This window comes from Piliocolobus tephrosceles, chromosome 6, assembly GCF_002776525.5.
Source record: "Piliocolobus tephrosceles isolate RC106 chromosome 6, ASM277652v3, whole genome shotgun sequence".
Taxonomy (NCBI): Eukaryota; Metazoa; Chordata; class Mammalia; order Primates; family Cercopithecidae; genus Piliocolobus; species Piliocolobus tephrosceles.
This window is the reverse complement of record NC_045439.1, coordinates 140,745,171-140,772,735: the sequence shown is the minus strand read 5'-3', so window position 1 is coordinate 140,772,735 and position 27,565 is coordinate 140,745,171. Positions and strand designations below refer to the sequence as shown.

Sequence of the window (27,565 nt, the reverse complement as noted above, 5' to 3'; positions counted from 1 at the left end):
GAAGGAAGGAAGGAAGGAAGGAAGGAAGGAAGGAAGGAAGGAAGGAAGGAAGGAGAGAGAGTGAAAAAGAGAAAGAGAGAGAAAAAGAAAGAGAGAGAGGGGGAGGGAGGAAGGAAGGAGAAAGGAAGGAAGAAAAGAAAAAGAAAAAAAGAGAAAGGACTCAAGACCTAACATGAAATACACATATTCCATTTGGTACCTTTAAGAGGTTACATTTGAGAGAATCTCAGACTTCAAGTTTGATCACACTTTACCACTTCAAGTTATAATTACTCTTCTTTCTACATATATCTTAAACTTTTGCTATGGTCAAATGTAAACAATGGAGCCTGAGTCCCTACTTTCCCAGATTTTATAAAGTATGTCCTCATCCAAGGGTTCTTGACTTTAATGTCCTACGACGTCTAAGAATCCATGCACTAAAGTGGCAATTAACAATTTTGTAGAATAGGATGAAAGCTGAAACATATATGGAAAAAATACACAGCTGCCTAAAATCAGTCCAGTTAACATAATAATAGCTGCTATTTATCAAGTGATGATCATGTGCTAGGCACTGTGCTAAATGCTTATTATCCTAATTTAATCCTTATAATAACTATACTCTAGGTATAGTTATTATCCCTAATTTATAAAGGATAAAATACAGACCTCTAAGGTACACACCTTGCTCAAAGTCTGTCTATCTCCTATACACACACAAACACACACATATTTTTTACTGGGAAACATTCAGATTCTAGTTTTCTCACAAATGACTCCCAATTTGATAGTTCCAATTATTGTAAAGACACAAATAACCAAACAAAGTCCAGGCAAGGTTTCTACATAGATATTGCATTATGTTATAAACTTGAATTAATAACATTTTGATTCACTGCATTTATAAAATGCCTTTCATCCAAGAAATAAAACGTGATTCCTAATACAGCTTCATCAATCTTTCTAACACCAGTGGTAGATAGATGGAAAGTTTAATCATCCTACTTTACAGAAGGAGAAAGCTAAGTAGTTTAGGAAAGGCCTTGCCTTGGCAGCGGGACTTGAATTCAGTAATTATGGCCTAGGAACACCAAGTGGATTAGTAAACTCAGTTTAATAAACAGTCAATCACCTAAGGCAAAAGAAAAAACAAGCCATGCTTTGAGAGCAATAGAGGAAAATACTGTTTCATTCATTATGCTAGCATCTGATTATCAACTTTGGTTAAAAAAAAAAAAAAAAAGAAAAACAAAAAAGACAAAATTGTATCCTGGCAATTTCTTTGTGAGTCATTTTACTCAATATTTCATTCATCCGCATGTTCATGGTGACCTAAGCTATCCAAAAATCACTCTTAAAAACATTTTAAGGCCAGCTGTGGTGACTCATGACTGTAATTACACTTTGGAAGGTCAAAGTGAGAAAACTGCTTGAGCCAGGAGTTTGAGACTAGCCTAGGCAACAGTGAGACCCCATCTCTACAAAAGAAATAAAAAAATAAAAAAAAAATGCCTAGCCAGGCATTGTGGTGCAGGCCCATAGTCCCAGCTACTTGGGAGGCTGAGGTGGAAGGACCACTTGAGCACAGGAGGTCAAGTTTGCAGCAAGCTGTGATTGCGCCACTGCACTCTAACTGGACAAGAGAGCGAGACCCCATCTCTAAAAAAGTAATAAAATAAAATAAAAACATTTTAAAATTTAAATGTGTTACGACTGTAACTTGAGTATGACACCTGAAGAGAGACACTGAGATATCCAAAGAAGAGTAAAAGGATGAGGGGACTAGAAGTAATGTCATATCAGAAAAGATGAAAGAGCTAGGAGAATTTAGTCCAGAGGCAAGATGTAAAAGAAATACAAATATATTCACACATTCATTCATTCATTCATTCAAACATGATTGACTATAACCTATATGGCAAGCATCATGCTGGGAACTGGAACTTTGTCAATGAATATGCTACAGTCACTGCCCTCAAGGAGTATAGAATCTACTGGAGGACAGAGGTGATTATAATACAATGTGCTCACTGCTACAATACAAGGAAGCGTGGGGATATCATACGAATTCCTACAGAGGTCCCTGGTGTGCACTGGGAGATGGGTAGTAATCAGGGACAGTTTTCAGAAGAAGATAATTTATCCCTCAAAGATAACCAACGTTAGCCAGACTGAAGGTCAAGGTGGGGATGAAAAGAAACGGGAAAATGTGCAGGCCCAGTAGAGAGAAGAAAGTGGTCCATTCAGGGCACTACGCGTTCTTCAGCAAAGCTGGAATGTCAGGTGGGATGCCGCGGAGAGGCAGGTCAACAAGCTGGAGTACACAGAGCACCCATATGTGAAGGGCCACTGCTCACCTGCTGTGGTGGTTACACTTCATCTTGAAAGCATAAAGAACAGTGAAGTTTTAAAGTAGGGAATGACTGCAGCTCAGGACTGTGCACTGGCAAGGTGGCTCCAGCTGCAGGGTGGAGGAGGGGCTCAATGGGGCAAGAATGGAGGCAGCAGACTCTCAGGAGGCTGTGGCAGCGATGTGGAGAGCCAGAACCACCCACACAGCAGCAGGAATGCTGGTGAGTAGAAAGACTTAGAGCTACTCAGAAGGTAGAACCCACAAGTATGGTGACTGACAGGTTATCTGGAGTTAGCAATAGACTGGATATGGGAGAATGTACTGAGACAGAAAATCTAGAACTGTGTTTGGAGGGAAGACCATTGGAAGAGCTGTTCCCCTGGAAGAGGGAACAATCACGTTCTGAGGGCTTAACTAAAATGTTATGAGTGGGTGCTATAGAAAGACAAATCCCAGCTCACAAAAAGAGCCTTCGGAGATACAGCCGAATAAAAAAGGGAAGGAGCTGCCTTGGCTGATAAAGTGCATTCCTCCAACAAGGATGTTCAGGAAGAGGTTTGAAGACCATTTGGCAAGGAGTAGGGAGTCAAACATCAAAAGAGGGCAGGATTAGATGGCAGCTTCTGCTCATTCGCCACACCACAGGCAGAGAATCTTTTAAAAACACAGGGCTGGCCACATCCCTGTCCTACTAAAAGCCCTCTAACTGCTCGCCAGTGCAACTGAGAGGAAAATTCAAACATGACAGGGCCTATGAGGCCCCGCATGACGAGTCCTGTCTACCTCCTTAGCTCCTATCACTCCTATTGCTCTTTCATCTCCTCTCTCCAAATCCCTTCCCCAACCCAGCACCCCTCCCTGTGCTCCAGCCAAACTGGCCTATTCACAAACATGCTGAGCTTCTTCTCCACCTCAGGGCCTTCACCTACCCTCTTCCCTCTGTGTGAAAACACCCTTCTCTGCTTCTTGACGTACTTCTCATCCTTCAGGTCAAAACAGAAACATCACTCTCCCCAGGCAGCCTTCTCTGAGCACCAGTCTAAATCTAAACATTCACCTTTCCATATGAGGTCCTTTCTCTTTGGTCAATATGTAGCTAGGTTATCTAACTGGTTAAATTTCTTTCTAGCTTCTTCCCCACCTCACCCCAACTCTGTAGATAAATCACATTAAGGGCACACTTCACTAGATTGCTCTCACCTATTGCTTGGAAGTGAATCTGAGACTGCTGGGCTGCTGTGTTGAGAGGGTCCGGCCCGAGTATTCACCTAAAAGTAAAGAAAGAATCTTGATCAGTCTTGTGTTCTGAGGACACAGTTCTAATTAACCTATAATTTGCCACAAATTTCTCATTTCACTATGAAGGTTAATTAGCTTGTTGCTAGACAGACCCACGGTTGGAGTCTATTCAGTATATAGGTTACAAAACCGTATAACCTATACATTACATAATATTCTATTCCTGTCATTATTCCATTAAATATTTAAACAGTGATGAAAAAGGAGAGATAAACAGTGTGAAAATCCAACTCACTGTCTAGAATACATATAAAAACAGTATGTTCAAAAAGTACATTAAGAATATACTCAGGGGTTAGTAGTGAACCTCAAGTTACATCCTTCTAGCTCTGCAACCAAGCAGAACACTGTATGTAGAATGTTTCTTATTCACTAAAAAATTAGGTCCAAATAATTAATTATTAAATATTTGAGCCTAATACAAAAGCCAGCTTTTCTTTCAGATGTGAAGCCCTAAACAGAAATCCAGAATTCAAAATAGACAGAATGAAAAGATACGTGCTAGATATATGTTTCTAGCATAAATATGTCAAAAGGAGGGTATTCCATGTGCAATATGTTTATGTGCTTAATTAATCACTGAAATGAAGTCTATATTCTTACTAAAATCTTTGTAGATACCAGCATCTAGGATGATCCTGAAGACACTGACCAACAAAACAGTTCCAAATAATTGAAAATACAGTACCAAACTCCCAGTATGCAAATATATACACATACTGAGCAAATACTACAGATGAATCCCCCTCCACCTCCCACTTAAAAAAAAAAATAAAAGGATCGCTTGTCAGAGCTTGAGAAAGTGCAGTTCTATTTGACATTTCAATAAGTGGAACACAGCATTACAAATCCATCTAACTTTACTGAAACAATTATTGAAATTCGTACCTTCAGGCCATGTATGTTCCGTTCCCCAGGAGGCTTGCAGGCTGAAACAGTAATTGACTAAATTGTAGAACACATCAGGGCCATTTACAAATTTGCTCAAAATGAATCGTTTAAAAAGAAATGAGGGTGACACCAAAATTAGCAGAGAGAAATGATTGAAAAGTGGCTCCCAAGACCCAAAGTGGGAATTATGAACCAGGGTTTTAACTTGCAGGAGTGAGCATTTATAAATGCAAAGAGCTTTCTGACACCACCTCATATAAATTCTAATTTCTGCTTAAAACATATAAAAACCAAGTTAACTGAGCTAAAATGATTAGATTCCTTTCATAATTCAAATTTCTGCAATCTGTCCTCATTCTGTTACATTGTATATCTGCTATCACTTAAAACTACTTTGAAAAGAGCTAAGGGATTCTTTTGCAGGGGAGGGGGTGAGAAAAGGATCTTTTAATGCCAAAAAGATTGCTAGAGATTCTACGATGGAACATTCTAGTTTGAATACTACTTTGCACAGCCATAAGCAGTCAAATGTATTAAAATACAGACATATAACTAATTTTATCACATTTCTTACAAATCTTGACATGTGCTAATATTTAGTCCTCAGGTAGTACCAGGAAAAAAGAATATTAATTTCCTGACACCATCTTGAGTTACAGGTTAGTACTTTTCTAATTCAGCAAATGCTGCTTCAACAAATGTGTTAAAAATACAAAAGCCTCCTGCCCATGTTATAGATATGAAAACTATAGTTCCCTACAAATTGTATGTTAAGGGGCCGTCAATTTTGATTGATTGTTTGGGGATGGATTAATTTGATTTTTTTTCTTTTGTCCATCTCTCAGATGTACATGTCTTTTTCCTGTTTCTGACTACAAGAAATAGAGCCGTTTAATAACAAGAAGATGTGGGTAACGACTGGGCGCAGTGGATCACACCTGTAATCCCAGCACTTTGGGAGGCTGAGGTGGGCCGATCATGAGGTCAAGAGATCAAGACCATCCTGGTCAATATGGTGAAACCCCATCTCTACCTAAAATACAAAAATTAGCTGGGCCTGGTGGCGGGTGCCTGTAATCCCAGCTACTTGGGAGGCTGAGGCAGGAGAATCGTTTGAACCCGGAAGGCGGAGGTTGCAGTGAGCTGAGATGGCACCACTGCACTCCAGCCTGGTGACAGAGTGAGATTCTGTCTCAAAAAAAAAAAAAAAAAAAAGGAGAAGATATGGGTAATAATTACAAAACACTTCAGTTGCTTTCATTTTGTATATTTCAAATATACGCAAATTTATTATGTTATTTTTCCTAGAAAATATATCTAAACCATAACAAAATGTTTTTACTTGCCTTTCTAAAATGCACTAAAATTAAGACTCAAAATCTTCTTTCCTTAAAATGGAAATTAACCTTTTGAACTACAGTCACATGCATTTGATGCCTGGTCCTTGAGGGACCATCAATACTTCCTAAGACAACACTTCAAAATATTTCCACTGAAGTAAGCAGTGCATTCATAAATTTCCTTTAAACAAAGTTGCTAGCCAAGGAATCAGAGACAAACGTCAACTCTTATCTCTAACCTTAATATCTGCCTCACTCCTCAATTGACTTCTCAAACTTTTATAACTGGAGATGTAAACAGCAGTCAAAAAACCCAGTAACCTCCTATTTCCTAAAGTTATCGGGTCAGGAATTACTGTAAAGCTAGTCAATGTTCACACTTATGAATATTTAACATATCTTTTAACAATGGAGAGGACTCAGCCATGACCTGGGAGTTACTATCCAAGGCAACTGTGCTACTTGGAATGAGGAGAACATGTTATTAGATCAGAATTATGGCCAGGCATGGCGGTTCATGCCTTTAATCCCAGCACTTGGAGAGGTGGCAGTGGGAGGACTGCTTGACCTCCGGAGTTTGACACCAGCCTGGGCAACATTGTAATACCCTGTCTCTATTGAAAAATAAAAAAACTTTGCCCAGCATGGTAGCACATGTCTATAGTCCCAGCTACTCAGGAGCTGAGGCAGGAGAAATGCTTCAGCCTGGGAAGATAAAGGCTGCAGTGAGCATGCACTGCACGCCAGCCTGGATGATAGAGTGAGACTCTGTCTCCAAAAAAAAAAAACCAAAACGGAAACAATTATTTTCTCCTATCCTTCCTACTTGTTCAGTCTAAAGATTCTTTTTAAGGACTGAGGGCCTCTAACCAACTAGGTAGACATACGAAATATACCCAGTATGTCTACATGTTGATTATGTAAATTTGCATAATTTCACTTATCTACATATGATAAAATGTACATTCGATGTAGATAGGTAGCAAAAAGCAAAAGACTACCAAAAACTAGAAACAATTATACCATAGCATATTTTAAAACTACAGAAATAAAAAGACAGTCTCATATTCTGAAATATTTAAATTTGGCTTAGAAAGACTATGTTTAACAATTTATTGCAGCCTAGTGGGTTTTATGGTAAGACTACATGTGACAATGACATCTCATATATTTTCCTTCTTTAAGAATCCTCTCCCCATACTATACTCTTATCTCCACTCCAAAACAAGCCCTCCAAACTACTCCCATGCACACTCTAATTATATTTTAATATATATGCCTTTCCATTTTAATCACATTATAATTTAAATGAAATTCTTACTCAAAGGGCATAGTAAGCACTTATAAGCTGTGTGACTCTGAAGTTACTTAACCTCTCTGAACCTCAATATTCGCATCCATAAATTGGAAACAATAATACCTAATAGGCAGAACTATCAGGAAGATTACAGACGATGACGCGTAAAGCAATATTAATGCCTTAACAGAGCAGACATCTAAAAATGATTGTGATTATCATGGAAAGAAGCATAATGGGATGAACAGTGAGAATGACAGGACTGCTCACAAAATGAAAGAAAACAAACAACCCACAACATTGGAAGTATGTTTCTTTCTTTCTTTTTTTTTTTGAGACAGGGCATTGCTGTGTCACTCAGGCTGGAGTACAGCGGCACAAACATGGCTCACTGTAGCCTCAACCTCTTGGGCTCAAGCCATCCTCTCTCCTCAGCCCACCAAGTAGCTGGGACAACAGGAGTGTGCCGCTACACCTGGCTAATTTTTGTATTTTTTTGGTACAGACAGGGTTTTGACATGTTGCCCAGGCTGGTCTCAAACTCTTGAGCTCAAGCAATCCGCCTGCCTTAGCTTCCCAAAATGCTGAGATTACAGGCATGAACCACTGTGCCCTGCCTGGAAGTATATTTCTCCAGGATACTGCAACTAGGGTTTTCTATGGCAGAGCTATAATGTCAGTAGAGAAATTAATAGAAATTTTCAGTTTGTAAAATAGTATTCCTTGTGAAGAAAGAATTTTGAAACTTGCCCAAGTTCTCCAGTCACTACAAACATTAAGATATAATCTATCTCCTGGCCAGGCGCGGTGGCTCATACCTGTAATCCCAGCACTTTGGGAGGCCAAGGGAGCGGATCACGAGGTCAGAATATCAAGACCATCCTGGCCAACATGGTGAAACCCTGTCTCTACTAAAAATACAAAAATTAGCTGGGTGTGGTGGCATGAGCCTGTAATCCCAGCTACTCAGGAGGCTGAGGCAGGAGAATCGCTTGAACCAGGGAGTCAGAGGTTGCAGTGAGCCGAGATTGCACCACTGCACTCCAGCCTGGTGGCAGAGCGAGACTCTGTCTCAAACAAACAAACAAAAAAGAAATAATTTACATCCTAATCATTGGCCTAATAAACGGAAATAGCAACATTTCTTTCTTTTTTTCTGTTTTGGTGGTTATTCTTCAAGTACAACAGAAGTGGATTAATCACAATCCTTATTTTGAACTATTACTGGCCTTAAATAGCCCAACTGTACTTACTTAGCATTTAATAAGTTATTAGTAATATACTAAGCACTCCCGATTCTGCTGCCCACACATATGCTAAAAGAGCGATATTATTCTTGAACCCAGATATTCTTGAGGGTTGGCCAAGCCAGCTGCCTTTGGAGACTTTATCAGTGCAAATAGGAGCCTACTGGTTAATTGAGCCATTCAAACTTCAGAGAGTTACAGGTAATGAAAGTCTAGAATGTTTAATTGGAAAACTCATACCATGATTATTTGTACAGTATCAGTTAACGAAGGTAAGTTTAACTTTTAATTATTTCAATTAAGTTATTTCTAGAAGGGTTACTTAGAGAATTTCCTTATCTGTTCCATTAGTTAGAAAACATGGATTCCAAGTGGGGCAATGTATAATGGGTGAAAGACTTAATGGTTTATATAATTAAACTGTTCTTTTTCACCATTATTCAAATTTTGAGGGAACATTTATACACGGTTGAACAATCACATCTGATACAAGGATAGTACTGCCAAACCTAAAAGGGAAAAAGAAAATTATCTGACCAAGTGATTCACTGAAACTTACTCTCATCAGCTCTTATTTTTGGAGATAATCAAATTTCCATTTATGAAGAATTTCAACTATTTAGAAAATACCTCCTCAAAAAAACAGACACCAAACATTCCGCCACAATTTCTCTCCTAACACCTCAGTAAATCTTAGCTTCTGCACTAGCTAAAAGCTTTCTCCTCAATCGCAGCTCTGGCCGCCATCATGAGCCACAGTTTATAAATATCCAGGATTAAAGTCATTCATTTGCCTTGGTTTAGAAACCATGCGGACCCCCAAAGAGTTCTTTAAGCTAATGTAAGCATGTACTTCAAAAACAAAAAACAATCTAGTTAGTTTAATTTACTCTAGTAAATTAGATATTTTATCTGCCATAACTATAATATGGCCTGCAATCCCCATGATAATGAATACATCTTCTGTTTTTCAAATTAAGAGCTAAACATCATGTTATGTGCATTTAAACCTTTGGAAAACATAACTGTTGATGAAACAGTTTACTGAAATAATCATTGTTGATTAGAATTTGCTCAACATTACCTCTTGGAAATATCTGCAGAGGCTCTATTAACTGTCCATTTACTTGCTGTTCCATTACTGTGGAATAATACTGCAAAGAGATTATAGAAAGAGATTACTCAGTAATGTATGAATACTGGAACAGACACTTAGTGGTTGTTTAATTCACAGTACTTTTGTAAATTGCTGGTATAAACATATCAGCCTTGAGAATACTTTTCCCTACCGGCACATCAAAATGACTATAGTGAATATTTAGGACTGAAAGTCCAGTATGTTAGCCTTCACCCTGGGATTTATCTTTAAAAGTGTTGATTAAGACTTTATATTAGTATTTAATGTAAATTAAATCATATAAAATATTTGAAAATTATATATATTTAAATAACACATAAAGCATTTTAGTGGAATTTCCCAAATTGCCTCTTGCTCTTTTTCCCTGGATTTTGCAAAGCAAAATGAAGAAACTTCACATCGGCCTTGGACCTACACGCCAGTTAATCAAACATTATTCACATTTGTGTATGAAATGCACAGATAATGGAAATCTAAATTACAGAGACTGTGGAAACAGCAAACAAAATATGACCCATCCAAAGATGACAGGATTAACAGGATAAAAAGGTAGCCTAGTTTCAAGCAAACATACCCTTATGCTTTAGCCTTATAAACACTTTAGTACAGACCAAATTGCACTGTAAAATTCTGTACACAAAAAATAAAGTTCTAAGTGAAAAAGCTTTCACATTCCTTAGTAAACACAAATTATTCAGTAGGTTGTACTGTGGTTTGATTACCACTTCTTTCAATTCGCTATTTTGTGAGCATGTGTCCACCTAACTTGGAGATGGCTTCTGTGCTCTCACATCTTATAATGCTTGACAAATAACAAGTGACGCTCTTGGTGGGAAAAATATCCACAATGAAAACTGCTGATTTTATGTTTTGAGGGGCTGTCAAAGAGCAGAACACCCTTTTCATCCTTGCTGTCTCTATATTAAAAACATGTCCCTATTATTTAAATACTATATGTTTAGGAAATCTTTCCTTGATTATCATTGTTTCCTGACATTCTTTAAAACTTTCTTTTTTTAGCAGACATCACATGTATCTTCCTATTGCTTTTATGTACACTAAAATTATTACAAGAGCAAGGGTTTTTTATTTCCTCTTGAAAATAAAGGGGAGCTATAAAATTCCACATCATTTTGGGAATCACAAGTTAATACATCTAAGGCTGTTTGCACTAATAACAAATAAAGTGAAGATGGATGTTGGATAGCTATGGACTGATAAAAGTGTACCCAGCTCTCCAAAGGGTTTCAAACTGTAAGGGAAGTGATTCTGTCCTTCTACGGACATAAAAACTTATATACATACAGCATAAACATATGAAACATATGCTCTGGAATATACACTAAGGCAAATGTCTTTCAGGAGATTCTGTTCCTTAAAACCACAGAAATACAGCACTCGCCATTACTCAGTGATGACAAGTAAATGAAATATCAATCATGTAGGCTGTCAACCTTTTGGGACAGCAATAACTGTTAACAAGTAGTCTGGAAAAATTGTCCGAAAATGACTTGTCCGAGCACACAAGTGTTTGAGGTTTCCATGGAAAATTAAGATGCCAGTGGCTATTTGGAACATTGCTCAGGTATTCTTTTTAATGGGAAATTTGCTGGTTATTGATCCACAGCATGTACCCCCTTGCTTCTGGAAGGCTGCAAGCAACTTTCCAATCAGTGGCTGTCAAAAAAATTACTGCCTTTTTGTACTGATACAAGACTACAGCAGTGGTTGTGTTCTCCTATAGTTAATGCTTTTCTTTAATTAACTGCTATGTACAATAGGCTAGTAATTTCAGTTACTACTTTGCCATTGTCCTAGAAATCAAGACAAATAAAATATCCTTATGCTTTATCTAACAAGTTAATTATACAGATGTCTAAAACTGGTGCTTGGGGTCAAGTTTGAAAACAAATAACCTCAAATGTAAAGGGTCAGAACAGGTGCAATGCATTTTTTTCCTACTATAAAACCTTGCATGCATGAAATTGACCTGTTTTCTAGCTTTATTTATTTACCTCACAGAATAAATAAATAAATAAAAATGGTTTTCCTTTCATTTTAAGTCTGTTCCAAATCAACTGGCAAACTATATACACTTTTATAATCATTGTGAGAATTTTTAACTCATCTATAAACATCTCTCTGTACCACGATTAACATAGTCACAGCAACGATGTTGAGTATGCCACTTAACAGTTTCTCTATAGCGAGTAGTTAGGTTGTATTTTTTGTTTTTTATATTTCCTCTAAATCCAAGCGTATTTTCTCCTGCTGTACTACTCCATTTGATCTGTATCTGTATTAATAGAGAAGCTTATGTTCTACATAGCAAAGTAATTCACCATCAAGGACATGCTGTAAAGGGAGGTAATCAAACCCATAGTGTGGGCCCTACACAACTGATCCCTGAGGAACAGCCACCAACAAGGCACTAGGCCTAGAAACTCCAGCTACTGCCTATGGAGCATTCTCCATGAGATAAGGATAAAATGCAGGGCCATGCATGGTACCTCTTGGCACAGAGCAGTCCTGACCGGCCACCAGGTCCATGCTACTCAGTGAGATGAGCAAGGCACATGAAGGAATCAGAGGGCTCAAACTCAGGAGCTTCATCACTAACTGTCATCTCCAAGCATGTGACCTCCATGACGAAATGCTCACTGTGCCTCATGTTACTCATTTATAAAATCAAGACAGATATACCCAGAGGATAGCTGTGAGGCTCACGTGGGAAAACAAAGACAGCAACTAATAAACTGCAAAACAAATTGGGGATTTTCTTTCTTCTTTCTTTCTTTTTTTCTTTTTTTTTTTTGAGACACAGTCTTGCTCTGTCACCCAAGCTGGAGTACAGTGGCACAGTCTTGGCTCACTGCAACCTACACCTCCCAGGTTCAAGCTATTCTCCTGCCTCAGCCTCCCAAGTAGTTGGGATTACAGGTGCCCACCACCATGCCTAGCTAATTTTTGTATTTTTAGTAGGGATGGAGTTTTACTATGTTTGCCAGGTTGGTCTCAAACTCCTGACCTCAGGTGATCCACCTGCCTTGGCCTCCCAAAGTGCTGGGATTACAGGCGTGAGCCACCACACACGGACAGCAAATTGTTTTTAGATCTGGATCTATTAGTGTCATTTCTATATACTCTTCCTTTAAAGGGTTTGTCTCCAATTTTGTTCTAAATAGTGATAAAATAAGCAGTAATGACCAAAACCAAAAGAAAAGAAAAAAACAAAGAAACAAACAGCAACGACCAAAAAAACACTCCTAAACCTTGTACACCAAGATACTGAACATAATAGCTTGGATAGAAATGTAACAAAGTAACCTTCATAATATTACTTAAAGTTATCCAAATAACTTCATCTTCACGTCTATAATCTTATCCTGGCATTTATTAGCCCTAACACAAAACTCTGCACATAGTAGGTGTTTAATAAATATTTACTGATTGAAATGGGGTTGAATTCTGAGTCTGCCACTCATTAACTTGTGTAGCCTTCAGGAAGACATTTAACTTTATTAAACATTAGTTTCCTAATATTTACCCTAATATATAGGGTTACAGTGAGGCTCAAAAATTAAACTGCAGCAATAAAATTAGTGAAGGCACTTGGTAAACCATAATGCATTACTAGTTAAGAAATTTAAAAGTACACCTCCTCATATTGAAACGATATTAAGCAAACTTTCTATCTTAGAAGTGTTCCAGCATTTAAAAGTGCAGATATAATTATATAGAGTATGAAATATTGTGTTCAAACTGAATACATCAGCAGCAGTTATAAAAAGTGTTTTCTCCTGTTATCCCTTGCATAATCTGTTACATGCAGTAACTGCAGCGATAATCAATAAGTTAACTGGGTAAAAGATTAATCAGTTTTGCAATTGCTAATGGAATCTCCAGTACTAGACTCAGATTAGTTTCAGAGTCCTTCTGAGCTGTTCTTCAAAATTCTTAAGCCATTTTAATAAGGATGTGACAAAGTTTAGTGTAGTTACCAAAAATCTAATTAATTTGAAACAGAGGGCCAGATTCAACAAGGGGATAACAAGTACAATTTTTTGCTTTGTTTTGTTTGCAAGTTTACTACAGTGTTCATATTTGTTATAAACCTAATTCTAATGCTAATGGCACAATTCAATCAATAATTACATTTTTTTCTTCATGGAAATCTGCCACATTTTTTAAAAAACTTGAGTTCCAAAATAGCACAGTTTGTTTATGAGGCACATATTTTCTATTAAGAAAGAAGGGTGGGCGCAGTGTGGCTCATGCCTGTAATCCCAGCACTTTGGAAGGCCAAGGCAGGCAGATCACCTGAGGTCAGGAATTCGACACCAGACTGACCAACATGATGAAACCCTGTCTCTACTAAAAATACAAAAATTACCTGGGCCTGGTGGTGTGCACCTGCAATCCCAGCTACTCAGCAGGCTGAGACAGGAGAATTGTTTGAACCCAGGAGGCGGAGGTTGCAGTGAGCCAAGATTGTGCCACTGCACTCCAGCCTGGGCGACAAGGCAAGACTCTATCTCAAAAAAAAAAAAAAAAAAAAAAAGAGAGAGAGAAAGAAAGAAAAAAAGAAGAGAAAACAGAGATAGAGATAGAGACACAGGGAGAGAACTAACCCTCACTCATTGGATACCTATGTGTGTTAGGCTCAGTACTACATATCTATGTTTATTCACTTAGTTTCTTACAATCCTATCCCATTCTGTAAGTATCATCACCTTTATTTAACAGATGAAGCAAATGGTTTATCAGTAAACAAAAAAACAAACCAAAAAAGTACTCCTTTCATTCTAAGCCATGCCATGCACTCGGGGCATAAAATGTATATTTATTGCTTACAAGTTAAGAGGTAGGTTATCTCATATTTCTCATACCTCAAAACATTTACCTAAATAGGCAGGGTTACCTGGTAGACTGCTGAGCTGGTGAAGAGCTGTGGCTTCGCTCACACCCTGTGCAGGTTAGGTTATGTCACCCGATCTTTCAGAGTCTGGCGAAGCAGTGTGAGGACATCTGTGCTGATGGGTGACCTCTGGCTCTTTCTTTGGCAACCCCCCTCCCGCCACCCCCTCCACAGGTTTTCCTACCTCTCCTACTACTCCATTTGGTTTCCTGTAAGTGGTTATTACCCCATTTCTCCTTTAAATGCAGGATTTCCCTTCCTGTTTTTCATTAACCTTCTCATTTTATACTCTCCTTGAGTTACTTCAGCCACTTCAAAGGTTTCAACTACCAGAGGAATCACTGAGACTAACTATGAGCTGATGAATCACAAATCTTTATTTCCAGCCCAGATTTCTCTCCTAAGTTCTGAAACATACCCAGTTGGTTGTGCAGAGCCTCCTCCAATTCAACAGGTCCAAAATTGATTTCCTCTCCTATCCCCTCTCAGACCCTAGACCTGTCTTCTGCTGCCTGGGTTTATGGTCTCAGGAAATACCATCACTATGATCCTGTTTCCCAAACCATCTCTCTTCTTTTCTCCCCCATATTCAATCACTAAATTTTATTTTATTTATTTTTTTTTGAGATGGAGTCTCACTCTGTCGCCCAGGCTGGAGTTCAGTGGCACGATCTCGGCTCACTGCAACCTCCGCCTCCCAGGTTCAAATGATTCGCCTGCCTCAGCCCCCTGAGTAGCTGGGACTACAGGTGCCCACCACCACGCCCAGCTAATTTTTGTATTTTTAGTAGAGATAGGATTTCCCCATGTTGGCCAGGATGGTCTCAATCTCTTGACCTCGTGATTCACTTGCCTTGGCCTCCCAAAGTGCTGGGATTACAGATGTGAGCCACCACACCGGGACTTATTTTGTTTTTTTGAGACAGAGTCTTGCTCTATCACCCAGGCTGGAGTGCAATGGTGCGATCCTGGCTCAATACAACTTCCGCCTCCTGGGTTCAAGTGATTTTCCTGCCTCAGCCTCCCAAGTAGCTGATACTACAGGTGCCCCCACCATGCCCAGCTAATTTTTGTATTTTTAGTAGAGATGGGGTTTCACCATGTTGGCCAAGCTGGTCTCAAACTCCTGACCTCACATGATCCACCCACCTTGGCCTCCCAAAGTGCTGGGATTACAGGCGTGTACCACCATGCTGGGCCTACTAAATTTTATTAACTTGACATCCTCCCCACTTCTCAAATCTGTTAACTTCTCATCAGTCCTGTGACCACCATTGTCTTTCACAGGGAACAGCCCCCTAAATGGCTTCCATGCTTCATAATTTCTCTACCCCAAGCCACTCTTGAGAAATACTGTTATCAGAAAGGGATCCTTATCCATATCCCAAGAGAGGGTTCTTGGATGTCGTGCAAGAAAGAATTTGGGGTGATTCTACAAAGTAAAGTGAAAGCAAGTTTATTAAGAAAGTAAAGGAATAAAAGAATGGCTCCATCAATAAATCCAATCAGAGCCAAGTGTTCCCAAAAGTAAGAGGAGGAACACATCCAACTTAGGTACAATGCTTGTTTATATGTAAGATAACAAAGCAAAAAACCATATGGAGAAGATGCGCTGCACTACAAGGGCTGGTGACATAGGATTGTTCATCTTTGTGTAACTACTGTCTTCCACAAGAAGATATTATTTTTTAAAGATATAATCTTTAAAGCAAAACTTAGAATGCTTTTGTTCTTAAGATATCAGGACATCAGGACATTTCCTGGGTCTGTTAAGTCCTGAGTCTGTTTGGTAAATGCTATTAACCTGTTCCCTTAACTCTAAACATCCTGTAACTAAGAATGTCTAACTTCCAGCAGTTCTCAGCCTCATTTTACCCAGCTTCCATTCAAGATGGAGTCTGATATGGTTTGGATTTATGTCCCTGCCCACAAATCTCATGTCGAATTGGAGCAGGGGTCCAGTGAGAGATTACTGGATCATAGGGGTGGATTTCCCCTTTGTTGTTCTCATGATAGTGAGTGAATTCTCATGAGATCTGATGGTTTAAAAGTGTGTGGCAACTCACCCACCCGCTACCCAACTGTCTCTCCTGCCACCCTGTGAAGAAGGTACTTGCTTCCCCTTTGTCTTCTGCCATGATTGTAAGTTTCCTGAGGCCTCCCCAGCCATGCAGAACTGTGTCAATTAAACCTCTTTTCTTTATAAATTACCCAGTCTCAAATAGCTCTTTATAGTAATGTTGTCAGAGGCATTCGAATCAGAGCAACTACATCTTGAGTGAGAGCTGGGAAAAATAAGGCTGGGACTTGCTGGGCTACATTCCCAGGAAATTAGGTATTCCGAGGCTCTAGATGTTTATGATGAAGGGAACAGATTGATAACGTTTACTAAACACGCCCAGATTCAGGAATGTCCTGATATCCTAATATCTTGAGAACAGAAGCATTCCGAATTTTGCTTTAAACATAATAATATCAGACCAGGCGCAGTGGCTCACACCTGTAATCCCAGCACTTTGGCAGGCCGAGGCAGGCGGATCACAAAGTCAGGAGATCGAGATCAGCCTGGCCAATATGGTGAAACCCTGTCTCTACTAAAAATACAAAACTTAGTTGGGCATGATGGCAGGTGCCTGTAGTCCCAGGTACTCAGGAGGTTGAGGCAAGAGAATCGCTTGAACTCGGAAGGTGAGTTTGCAGTGAGCCGAGATCGCACCACTACACTCCAGCCTAGGCAACAGAGCAAGACTCTGTCTCAAAAAACAAACAAACAAACAAAAAGATAATATCAATTTTTGCAAAATATAGTAATTAAGAAAATGAATCCTTTATCACAAACCTTTGTAGCAGAGCACATCTCCCCATGATCCTTTTTTATCCTATACATAAACGAACATCATACCTAGGGTGGACACATTCATCCTCCTACTTTCAGGAATGTCCCACTCTGTCTATGGAGTAAGTAGCTATTATTTCACCACTTTCCTTTCTTAATAAACTTGCTTTCACTTTGCACTGTGGACTCACCCTGAATTCTTTCATGCACAAGATCCAAGAACCCTCTCTTTGGGTCTGGATTGGAACCCCTTTCTGGTAACAGTATGAAAACAGACTAATACAGAGTTGCTATGGCTCAAATGCCTCTGACAATACAAGATATGATCATGTCACTTCCCTGTTCCCTCAAGCTAAGGCCCTCCATGGTCTAACCTACCTTCCTCCCAGCCTCATCTCCCACCCTCTCCCCCGTCACTGTCCGTACAGACTAAATCACAGGCAGCTCCTCCTGATTCACCAGGCATTCTTCAAATACACTGTTCTTTCTGCCCCAAACACCCTTCCTAGTTCCCTTGTCCTAACTTACTCCACCTGGACACTGCCCTCTTCACGAAGCCTTCTTGGTCCCCAAAGCTAGATTAGACACTTCTTGTGCTCATGGAGCACCTAATGCTTAGGTGTATTATATCATTTATCACTCCGCTTGGTAATTATGAGTTTCCTTGTCTTTCCCCACTGAATTCTGTTTCCTTTTTTGTTAATCTCCCTGACTGGACCACGAGCTCCTAGAGGGCATGAACTGTATGCTCACTGCACCCCTACCACCTTGCATAGCGTTTGGCCAGAGAACTGCTATGCAATAAACATTTGCTGAATGAAAAAACTGATTGGATGAATGAGGAAACAAACCAGCAAGTGAGTGACCTCAGGCCCCAGCTCTCCATGGACTGGCTGTGTGACCTCAAGAAAGGCACACAATTGTTTACGCCTCTGTATCCTCTGCTGTAAAAATGGGGGAAAAAACCTGCCTTGCTCGCCTTATAAAGATGTTAAGAAGACCAAAATTAAAGGAGCTGGTATATGGGAAACCTTCTTAAAAAGTACTTGAAAAAAAATCTTGAAATAGGAAATGGTGCCTTGAATCTGTCATTTCCAAGTAAGAGTACATAGAATAAAAACGTTCATAACAATAGGGTGACACAGAAACCAGAAAACAAGGCCACTGAGATATCTGGACAAAGTACAGTGGTAGAATTTAACTAACTGGTTTATGGAGATTGAGTCAGTATCCCCTCCCTTCCCCTCAATTACTGCAGCACTATAAATAATAAAGTAAATGGGTATTGTGGGGAACACTGTTTCTCTTTTGGAAGTGCAACAAGGGCAGGGACCATGCCTTGTATATTTTATTTCCTCTTATGCCAGAGATATTAACCTGAGATCTATATGGGCTTTAGGAGATCCTTGAAGCTAGTGAAACACTGCATTATGTGAATTTTCTGGGGTAAAAAAATAAACAGCTTCCCACAGATCTTCAAAAAGGACTATGCCTTCGAAAACTTGAGAAATCACTGCCATATAATGCCTAGCACATTATAGACACTGCACAAATGTTTACAGGAAGAATCCAGAGAGGAACTGATATAGACATAGTAATGACTCACATTGGTCATACCTTCTAATTTATTCAGCAGCAAGTCTCATGTACAGAGGAAATACCAGGCCTATTTATTATCCTTCCATACATTTATAACAGGACGGTTTCTCAAATCTCTCCTAAGCATGCCTAACAGACAACATAATTGGTACAGTATTTCACTTATAAGGAATACTCATGCTGTCTTTTTCACACTAATGATAACATTTTCAGATTCCTGTTGTCAATAATGCAAGCATATCCTATTATATGTAGCTCAGTCAGTAATTACAGCAATAATCAATAAACTAACCAACTATTTGCAGTCCATAGTTAATTTATTAGTTTTCCCAGTGAAGAACCCAACAATCTTAACTCTATCAAATGGCTACAAATTCAATTATAACCCTACTCAGATGTGTCATTAGTTACACCTTCTTTCAATTATTTCTCATACTTTACATTAAGAGGCTTTTCCTTTATGATGCTGACCTCTCACAAAGCACACAACTGCCCCAGTGGTCAAAAATAACATATGAAGCCAATCTATTCTGAATATCAAATTAATAGCTACATTTACTTACCTGGCTTCAGGCTCTGACTCCCTAATAACTCATTGTTCCTGTCATGAGGAGACTACAATGTATACAAGCTCTTCCTTAGAAGACTCGACCGAGGGTCCACATATGGTCACAGATTGATTAGATGATAAGAAAGAAAATCACAATGTGAAGGTCAACAGGGACCAACTCTGGGCCCTATTTATAGGCACATGTTATTGGATGGATGTATTTATTAATGACTTGAAAGTGAAAATGACAGCAAGTTGGCCAAGTTTAATGATAACACCATTTGGATAAAACCATAGAGGACTTTAAGGAGTTCCAGATAGTCTTAATAGAAGTTTGGGCAGCCAACAGCAGATGAAATTCAAATTGGCTAAGTTTAAGGTAATATGTGTTGGCAGAAGGAATTTAAATTTGTATTCACCAACAGGCCCAAAATTTATGGGATCCTCTCAGCTGAAACTTTCAGAGTTATTACGTTGGTTAGCTTGGGGTAGTGTCCACACTGACCTTTCACCTGATTTTTAGACTGTAGCAATTCTGCTATTCCTCTTAAAGCAGAAGTTTTAACAGTAGCTTCAGGGAACCTGACACTTAAATAAAACAGGACTATGCAGACAGCAAGGCAAATGAGACATTTTGTTATAAATAGGGTAAGCGGAACCCTCCACAGAGATGGAACTGAACTGGGAGTAGAGCCATATAAATGACAAAACGTTGGTGGTCCAAACCTCCTATTCCAGCGGTCCCCAGAGTGCCCCGTGCCACCAAGACCGAGGCCTGCTCATGCTTATCTTTTCCTTTGCTTCCAAGAGCCACATAATAAATCCCTCGTTCTGATGCAAACTTGAATATGCTTCTGCTCCTTGCTTCCAAACAGACTCCAAGATAGATCACAACAGGGGCTAGAAGGGGTCACTACACTTTTATCACTATTTCAAGGGCATCCAAATGTTCCAAACAACACAGAGAAGAGAATTAAAATAATCTGCCTCTAGAAAAAAGTTTTCTTTTATGACTAGGATAAGAAAAACAAAATAAAAACTTTACTTACAGCTTGGAGCATGTCATTATTCGAGAAAATAAATTTCCAAAACAATTTATTTCCTTCAGTTTCCCTTTCTCATTTTTTTCACCATTTCTCCACCTTGCCTGAAGAATATACTATGTGATCAGTTGTTTGGATAAATTGCATTGAATTAGAGGACTAACCACTCATTGAAAGCTGAACTGATTTTGCCACCTGCAAAGTTAAGTTCAAAGTTGAACCTATTTAATATGTGGCATGTTTGAAAGCACCATATGGAAAATGAGCTTCCTAACCTCTTTGCTCTTTAAAGAAAACTTCCTAATAAGGCCCTGATGCTATTAAATATTCAACTTCTAAATGGACAACAAATTTGGTAAACAAGGTAAAACACAGCCTTGTAGGTAAGGACAAAACCTTTAAACCTTCAGACGCCCACAGAGTTTTTTGTTGTTGTTTTTTGAGATGGAGTCTCACTCTGTCGTCCAGGCTGGAGTGCAGTGGTGCAATCTCGGCTCACTGCAACCTCCGCCTCCCAGGTTCAAGCAATTCTCCTGCCACAGCCTCCCAATTTTTTGTATTTTTAGTAAAGATGCCACCACGCCTGGATAATTTTTTGTATTTTTAGTAAAGATGGGGTTTCACAGTGTTAGTCAGGATAGTCATGATCTCCTGACCTTGTGATCCGCCCGCCTCAGCCTCCCAAAGTGCTGGGATTACAGGAGTGAGCCACCACGCCCAGCCAACAGAGTATTTTTTACATTTCTCTACAAACTCAAGTACAGTGACATTTTGGTAATAAGCATTATTTTTCACACTCAGGAAAAAGTAGTATTTGCAAAGTTGAGTGGGACTATAATAGATACCAAAACAAAAACCTTATCTAAAACAACCAGGAGCAAAGTGATTGAGAGTCTGTATCCAGGCCTTCCTTTTAATTAGCCATGTGACTTCCAACTGATTTCTGAATCTTCTATTCTCTGTGGGCCTCAATGTCCTTATTTATAAAATGAAAGAGTTGAACAAAACCTCCGTGGTTACCTTCTGACTCTACCTGAGTAACTGCATGATTTTAGAGGCAATGTCCAAGTTATGTACATTAGAATAAAGCCAATCATGTCCCAATTTACAAGGTGCTCCACAGGTGAAAAAATATTTTTCCGTCATAGTACTCAATGTCTAACAAGGTACACTGCGGTCAAATACACCAAAGGGAATACTTACACTTCCCTTAAATACAAGGATTCCTGTACTGAATATAATACAAGGTCTCATAATGGGAGGCATTACAGTAAAATGTATGCCATCCTCTTCTGGCAATGTGGGAAAAAATGACATAAAGAGTGAGAATAGACAAAACGATGAAAATTATTTTTGTTAATACTGTGTTCCACTCACACAAGTCTCTCAATATTAAGAGAACCAGGTGTAATAAATCCCTAGAAACAGGATTTAGCAGAAACAAATATAAATCTATTTACAAAAGCAAGATGTATTGGCTGAATTTCTCCATGAAAGGTCACCCAAAAGAAGAGGTTAACAGTAAAACAATCCCCTCCTAGAACTGGGGCTCCATAGAACTACCAGACAACAAACACAAAAAAATGGAAGGAAAAAAGCAGCACGCTATTTTCAGTATTTCTAGAAAACGAGAGGAGGAAACGAGAACAACGACAAAATAATTTAAACTACATTAAGGGAATATTTAATTAGCAATGATCAGGTATTTAGTTTTCAGAATATGTAGGTTGTATTTTTTTTCTAATAAAGCATTTCAAATTCTAATTAAAAAAATACTTTATGGAGGAATTAAAAAGATACAATAGTGTCAGAGGAAAAGCCATGATCCCAAAAGTGGAATATTCTAACAACATAACTTACAAGAAACTATGCTATAAAAACAGATTGTTGATTAACACAAACTCATAACAAAACGCAGAGCAGCTATCACAATGGTGCTGTAATAACACTTGGCTGCTGAAATCTTTCAATACATTAAATATCTCCTTGGAGACCAAATTACTTTACATTTTCTTAAAAGACAATTTATTATAGCTTTGTTTTCTTCTCATTATCTCTTAAAAATATATCTAATGAAGAAAAGAATACAACTTCTAAATAACTTATATAAAATGGTACTAATGTGTGACAACAGACTTTGGTTTAATATGCTGGTTATTATTTAACAGCACACAACAACCTATTGTCATGACAAATCCTTACCATAATACAATATTCCATGTATCACATGTATCAAAAACCACTGTATGCCATTATTATGGCACTCATAAAATTAACAGCCTCAGGCTGCTAGCAATTTAAATAATTGATAAGTTTTCAATTAAAAAGGCAACATTTTCAGGTCTAATACAAAAATCTATTTAAATTACTGATAAAAATGTACACTTGTACTGGCCCAAAGCCAGAAAATGCTTGCATCCAAGGGGGAAAAAAATAATTCTTCAAGTTTCAACTCAGAGATGGCAAATTTGTTTTTATTCTTATGCAGAGATATGGGCTGTTTATTTACTTAACCTTTGTAATCAGCGAAAAAGAATGATTAAAGGACTAAAGGTAAAAGTGCCTCTATTTTTGCTTTCCCACATATGGCTTTTAAAGACATACTAAGGTGACCACAGATTTACTGAATTCTATATGAAAAACTAAGCTCTTTTGGCTGGGTACGGTGGCTCATGCTTGTAATCCCAGCACTTTGAAAGGTCAAGATGAGCAGATCACTTGAGATCAGGAGTTCGGGACCAGCCTGGCCAACACCGCGAAATCCCATCTCTACCAAAAAATACAAAAATTAGCTGGGCGTGGCGGCGGGTGCCTGTAATCCCAGCCACCCGGGAGGCTGAGGCATGAGAATCACTTGAACCCAGCCGAGATCAGGCTACTGCATCGCAGCCTAGGCGACAGAATAAGACTTCATCTCAAAAACAAAACAAAACCAAAAAAAAAAAAAAAAGCTTTTTGTAAAAAAACAATAAAAATGTGGTAATCTGTCAGTATCTTCCCTATGCCTTTACACAAAATCCTGACTCAAACTTCAGAGCCAAATTTAAATAACTGATAAGTTTTCAATTAAAAAGGCAACATTTTACAATGTTTACAAAATAAAGACCAATGCAAATTTGTAGGAACATGCTGGTAATTATGAGGACTACCAACCAAAACCTACTGTGAGGTTAGGTCCAAATGGTTCTCCTTAAATTTCAATCATGAGAACCAAGACAGATCAAAATGACAGCCAACTTGGCCAGGCACCTTGGCTCACACTTGTAATTCCAGCACTTTGGGAGGCTGAGGCAGGAGGACCACTTGAGGCCAGGAATTTGAGGCCAACCTGGTCAACAAAGCAAGACCCCATCTCTACAAAAATTTTTTAAAAATTAGCTCATCAATGAGATAGATGACTTCTATTCAGACAAAAAAAGTGGCTCCCAAGAAATCTCAGAAATTTTTAAACTAAGGACATGTAATGTAAGATTATGTAATCATATTTTCCTACAACACAAAAATAATTAAACACTGCGTTTGAGAAAATAAGCATATGCTGTAAGGAATATATGGTGCAGAAATCACAACTAAGGTTTTATATAAACCCAAATTATTCAGAATGTAATAATGATGATGATAGGGCACAGTGGCTCACACCTATAATCCCAGCACTTTGGGAGGCTGAGGCAGGTGGATCACGGGGTCAGGAGTTCGAGATCAGCCTGGCCAACATGATGAAACCCCGTCTCCACTAAAAATACAAAAATTAGCCAGTCACGGTGGCAGGTGCCTGTAATCCCAGCTACTCAGGAGGCTGAGGCAGAATTGCTCTAACCCAGGAGACAGAGGTTGCAGTGAGCCAAGATGGCACCACTGCACTCCAGCCTGGGTGACAGAGCAAGACTCCATCTCGGAGAAAAAAAAAAAATAACAGTGATTACATAAAAAGATCCTGCTACAAATGTGCAAAGAGGAAGGTGGGGGAAGAGACAGTGTAAAACAGTAAATGAGCAACAGCTTGGGCATTAAAAGAAACTGAACTTAAATTCCATATTCACATTCATACTAACTCTAAGACCTTGGGCTTATCTCTTAACCACAGCTTCCTCATGTAAAAATAAGAATGATAATATATGTCTTTCAGAGTGATTATTAAAACTAAAAAAATTAAATACCCCAAGCATTTTGTATATAGCAGTAACTCAGAAATGGAAATCATCATTATTATTATCACTATGATCACACCCATGAACATTTTCAAAAAGCACAGTTTGTAAGATCATACCCAAAAGTACGTATCTTTTGCATGTGGTTAAGTTGAATACATAATGAAAGTATACTGATGTCAGTTCTCTGCAATGCACATATGTGAGAAAATTAGAACCCATCTGTGTGTGTGTGTGTGTGTTTTCTAAATATAAGCATGTCACATTCTCAGGAGAATTAGCCAATCTATCAATACTAGTGCTAGACCTTTTCAGCAGACAATCCTACTCTGCCTTTCAAGGTACTGATGAGCCCAGCTCTAAATTCTCAGTACACAAAGACTCTCACATAAGTTAATGGGAAGTCAATGGGAAATTGACTTTTCCTATTCTGTGCTGGTTGGAATGCAATGCTCTGTTAATTATCCTATCCTTGTTCTCTATCCTCCTACCCTAAATTAAAACTATTGGCGGAAACCCATACAGATAGTTCACAGTTTTCATTACAATGAAACAATATCGTGGCTGAAGTTGAAGTCTATCAAAAACCTACAACCTAACTGTTGACTAAGATTAGGGTCTCAGTGAAAAGCAAGAGCCCTGATTCCATCATTTCCACATGATTCCAAATGATTCCATCATTTGCATTTGTATAGAACTTTTAACTTTTCAAAGGGCTTTCACATCTATTCTCCCATTTGATCATTACAATGGCCCTGTGCAGTATAAAGGACAAGTATTATTATCCACAATTGACAGATGAGGCAACTACAGCACTGAAAGGTTAAGTGATTTGCCTAGGGCCAAGAAACCACAGAAGAGCTAAGGTCTCCTGACTTCCAGTACAATGCTCTTTCTACCAGACCACTGGAAAAGGTTTTGTAAACAGATTACAGACTCAGATATAATAAAACAAAACTTGAGAGGAAGGCTCAAATCAAAACTCAGGTAACCTATGTCTCCTCATGATAGCTGAATCTTTCAAGCTTAGTATTGAAGCTTTAGAAATATGCCCTTTTCTCTTGTTTACTTCAGTATCAGACAACTGTTAATGCAGATTTTCAGTAAAATTTTAAACACAAAAGAAAAGTCATTTCAGAATATATTCAGATCACTTTGATTCAGTAAGTAACCCTGTAGTTCATTTTCGGTGGGAGTACTATGGGTAGTGCATAAATAACCAAGAGTACATCTTTAAATCGTGTATCCATATTAAGCCTGCAGCTACACTGTAACTATAGTCTGGAAGGGTGAGAGAGATCTCCAGTTGAAAGTAGATTTTGAAAAATTTTTTAGAGCCCAGGGGTTCATTTTTAATGAGCCGTTACTTTAAGTACTGCATAAAAAACACAGGAAATTGATAGTCCATTTAGTCTGCACGATACCTAATGCAAAAGTCATTAAGATGCATTATGCTTAATGTTTATGATATGATCAGTAAGTGTCTTTTGAAAATAATGCCCTTAACTTTCACATACGGAAATCCTTGAAACCTTTACCTATTATATAGAAAAATGTATGACAACTGTGATTTATTTACGTCTTCACTATACCAAAGAAACAGCATCCTCAATTACATTAACATTTTAAAAAATAGTCCTCATTTGTAGTACACTTACATATGACAGCATTGCCTTCATTTCCTCATCACTTCTCACTGTAATTCGATCACCATCTTCATCTTCATCTGTTTAAAAGCAACATAATGCAAATGATAAGGTGTGCATTTGTTTAATGCACAAAGGGAACATAATACAAACAGTTTATTACAACGTGATATTCTAACCCTCAACACCACATTTTGGGGGGATGTTGACATTTATTAGTTTGTTGTTTTGTTTTCCATTTGGAGTACGATCAGAATCTCAATATAAAAGTTTCTTTTAGGGATAGCAGAAAATTAAAATATTGCTCATGTCATTCACAACATATATCTAGGTTAAAGTAAATATAACTGGAGTATGACAAAACAGGTTTGGTTAGGGGAACTAAAAACCAAAGAGAGGCCAGTCTTGTTCTACTATCCGTACTTTTTAAATCTCCCGAACGGCACCATACCCCGATTTCTCCATTCTTTCTCTCTCCCAGGCAATCTATCATGTCACAGCAGCATGATAAAAATGGCTAACACTTATTGAACACTACTATATATGAGGCACTGTGATCTATGCTTCATATGCAACACCTCCTTGAAAACCTCATAACAAACCTACGACATGAACATCATTATTATTATTCTCTTTCCACAGAAGAACCTAGGCCTAGTGCAAGGTTAACTTGTAAAGCAGCTCTAATACAGGTCTCTCTATCCCATTCTACTTAGCAGCTCTTTTTCTGAACAGTTTCACTTGTTTTGCATACTCTCCAGCCCTAGTAAGCTTCAAATGCTATTCATGCTATTTTGAAATAATTTAAGTCTTAAGGCTGGAGGATAAGACTTCACAAACTACATAACCAGAATGTGTACATTTGAATAAGTATCATCAGAGGTCACATCTAGAAATAATGTACTTATTTCATGATCCTTCTCTCTTTTTTTTTTTTTTTTTTTTTTTGAGACAGAGTCTTGCTCTGTCGCCCAGGCTGGAGTGCAGTGGCCGGATCTCAGCTCACTGCAAGCTCCGCCTCCCGGGTTTACGCCATTCTCCTGCCTCAGCCTCCGGAGTAGCTGGGACTACAGGCACCCGCCACTTCGCCAGGCTAGTTTTTTTTGTATTTTTAGTAGAGACGGGGTTTCACCGTGTTAGCCAGGATGGTCTTGATCTCCTGACCTCGTGATCTGCCCATCTCGGCCTCCCAAAGTGCTGGGATTACAGGCTTGAGCCACCGCGCCTGGCCGATACTTCTCTTAATCAAAGTAGTTTTTGAAATATCTTTTCAAAACT

General features: G+C 38.6%; 1 protein-coding gene across 20 annotated transcripts in view; it reads right to left on the bottom strand.

Annotated features, from left to right (window-relative positions):
• The window catches only part of MAP2K5 (mitogen-activated protein kinase kinase 5), a 273,801-nt gene that overhangs the window by 226,388 nt on the left and 19,848 nt on the right, over nt 1-27,565 (bottom strand). For 19 of the 20 annotated variants that reach the window (XM_023220742.2, XM_023220744.2, XM_023220756.1 and 16 more), the window contains 4 exons: nt 26,300-26,367; nt 9,494-9,563; nt 4,523-4,563; nt 3,536-3,603 (listed from right to left, as the gene is read on the bottom strand). In XM_023220742.2, coding sequence (XP_023076510.1) covers nt 3,536-3,603; nt 4,523-4,563; nt 9,494-9,563; nt 26,300-26,367 — 247 coding nt within the window. The remainder of the gene's footprint in view (nt 1-3,535; nt 3,604-4,522; nt 4,564-9,493; nt 9,564-26,299; nt 26,368-27,565) is intronic. The other variant, XM_023220761.1, reaches the window with a different exon arrangement.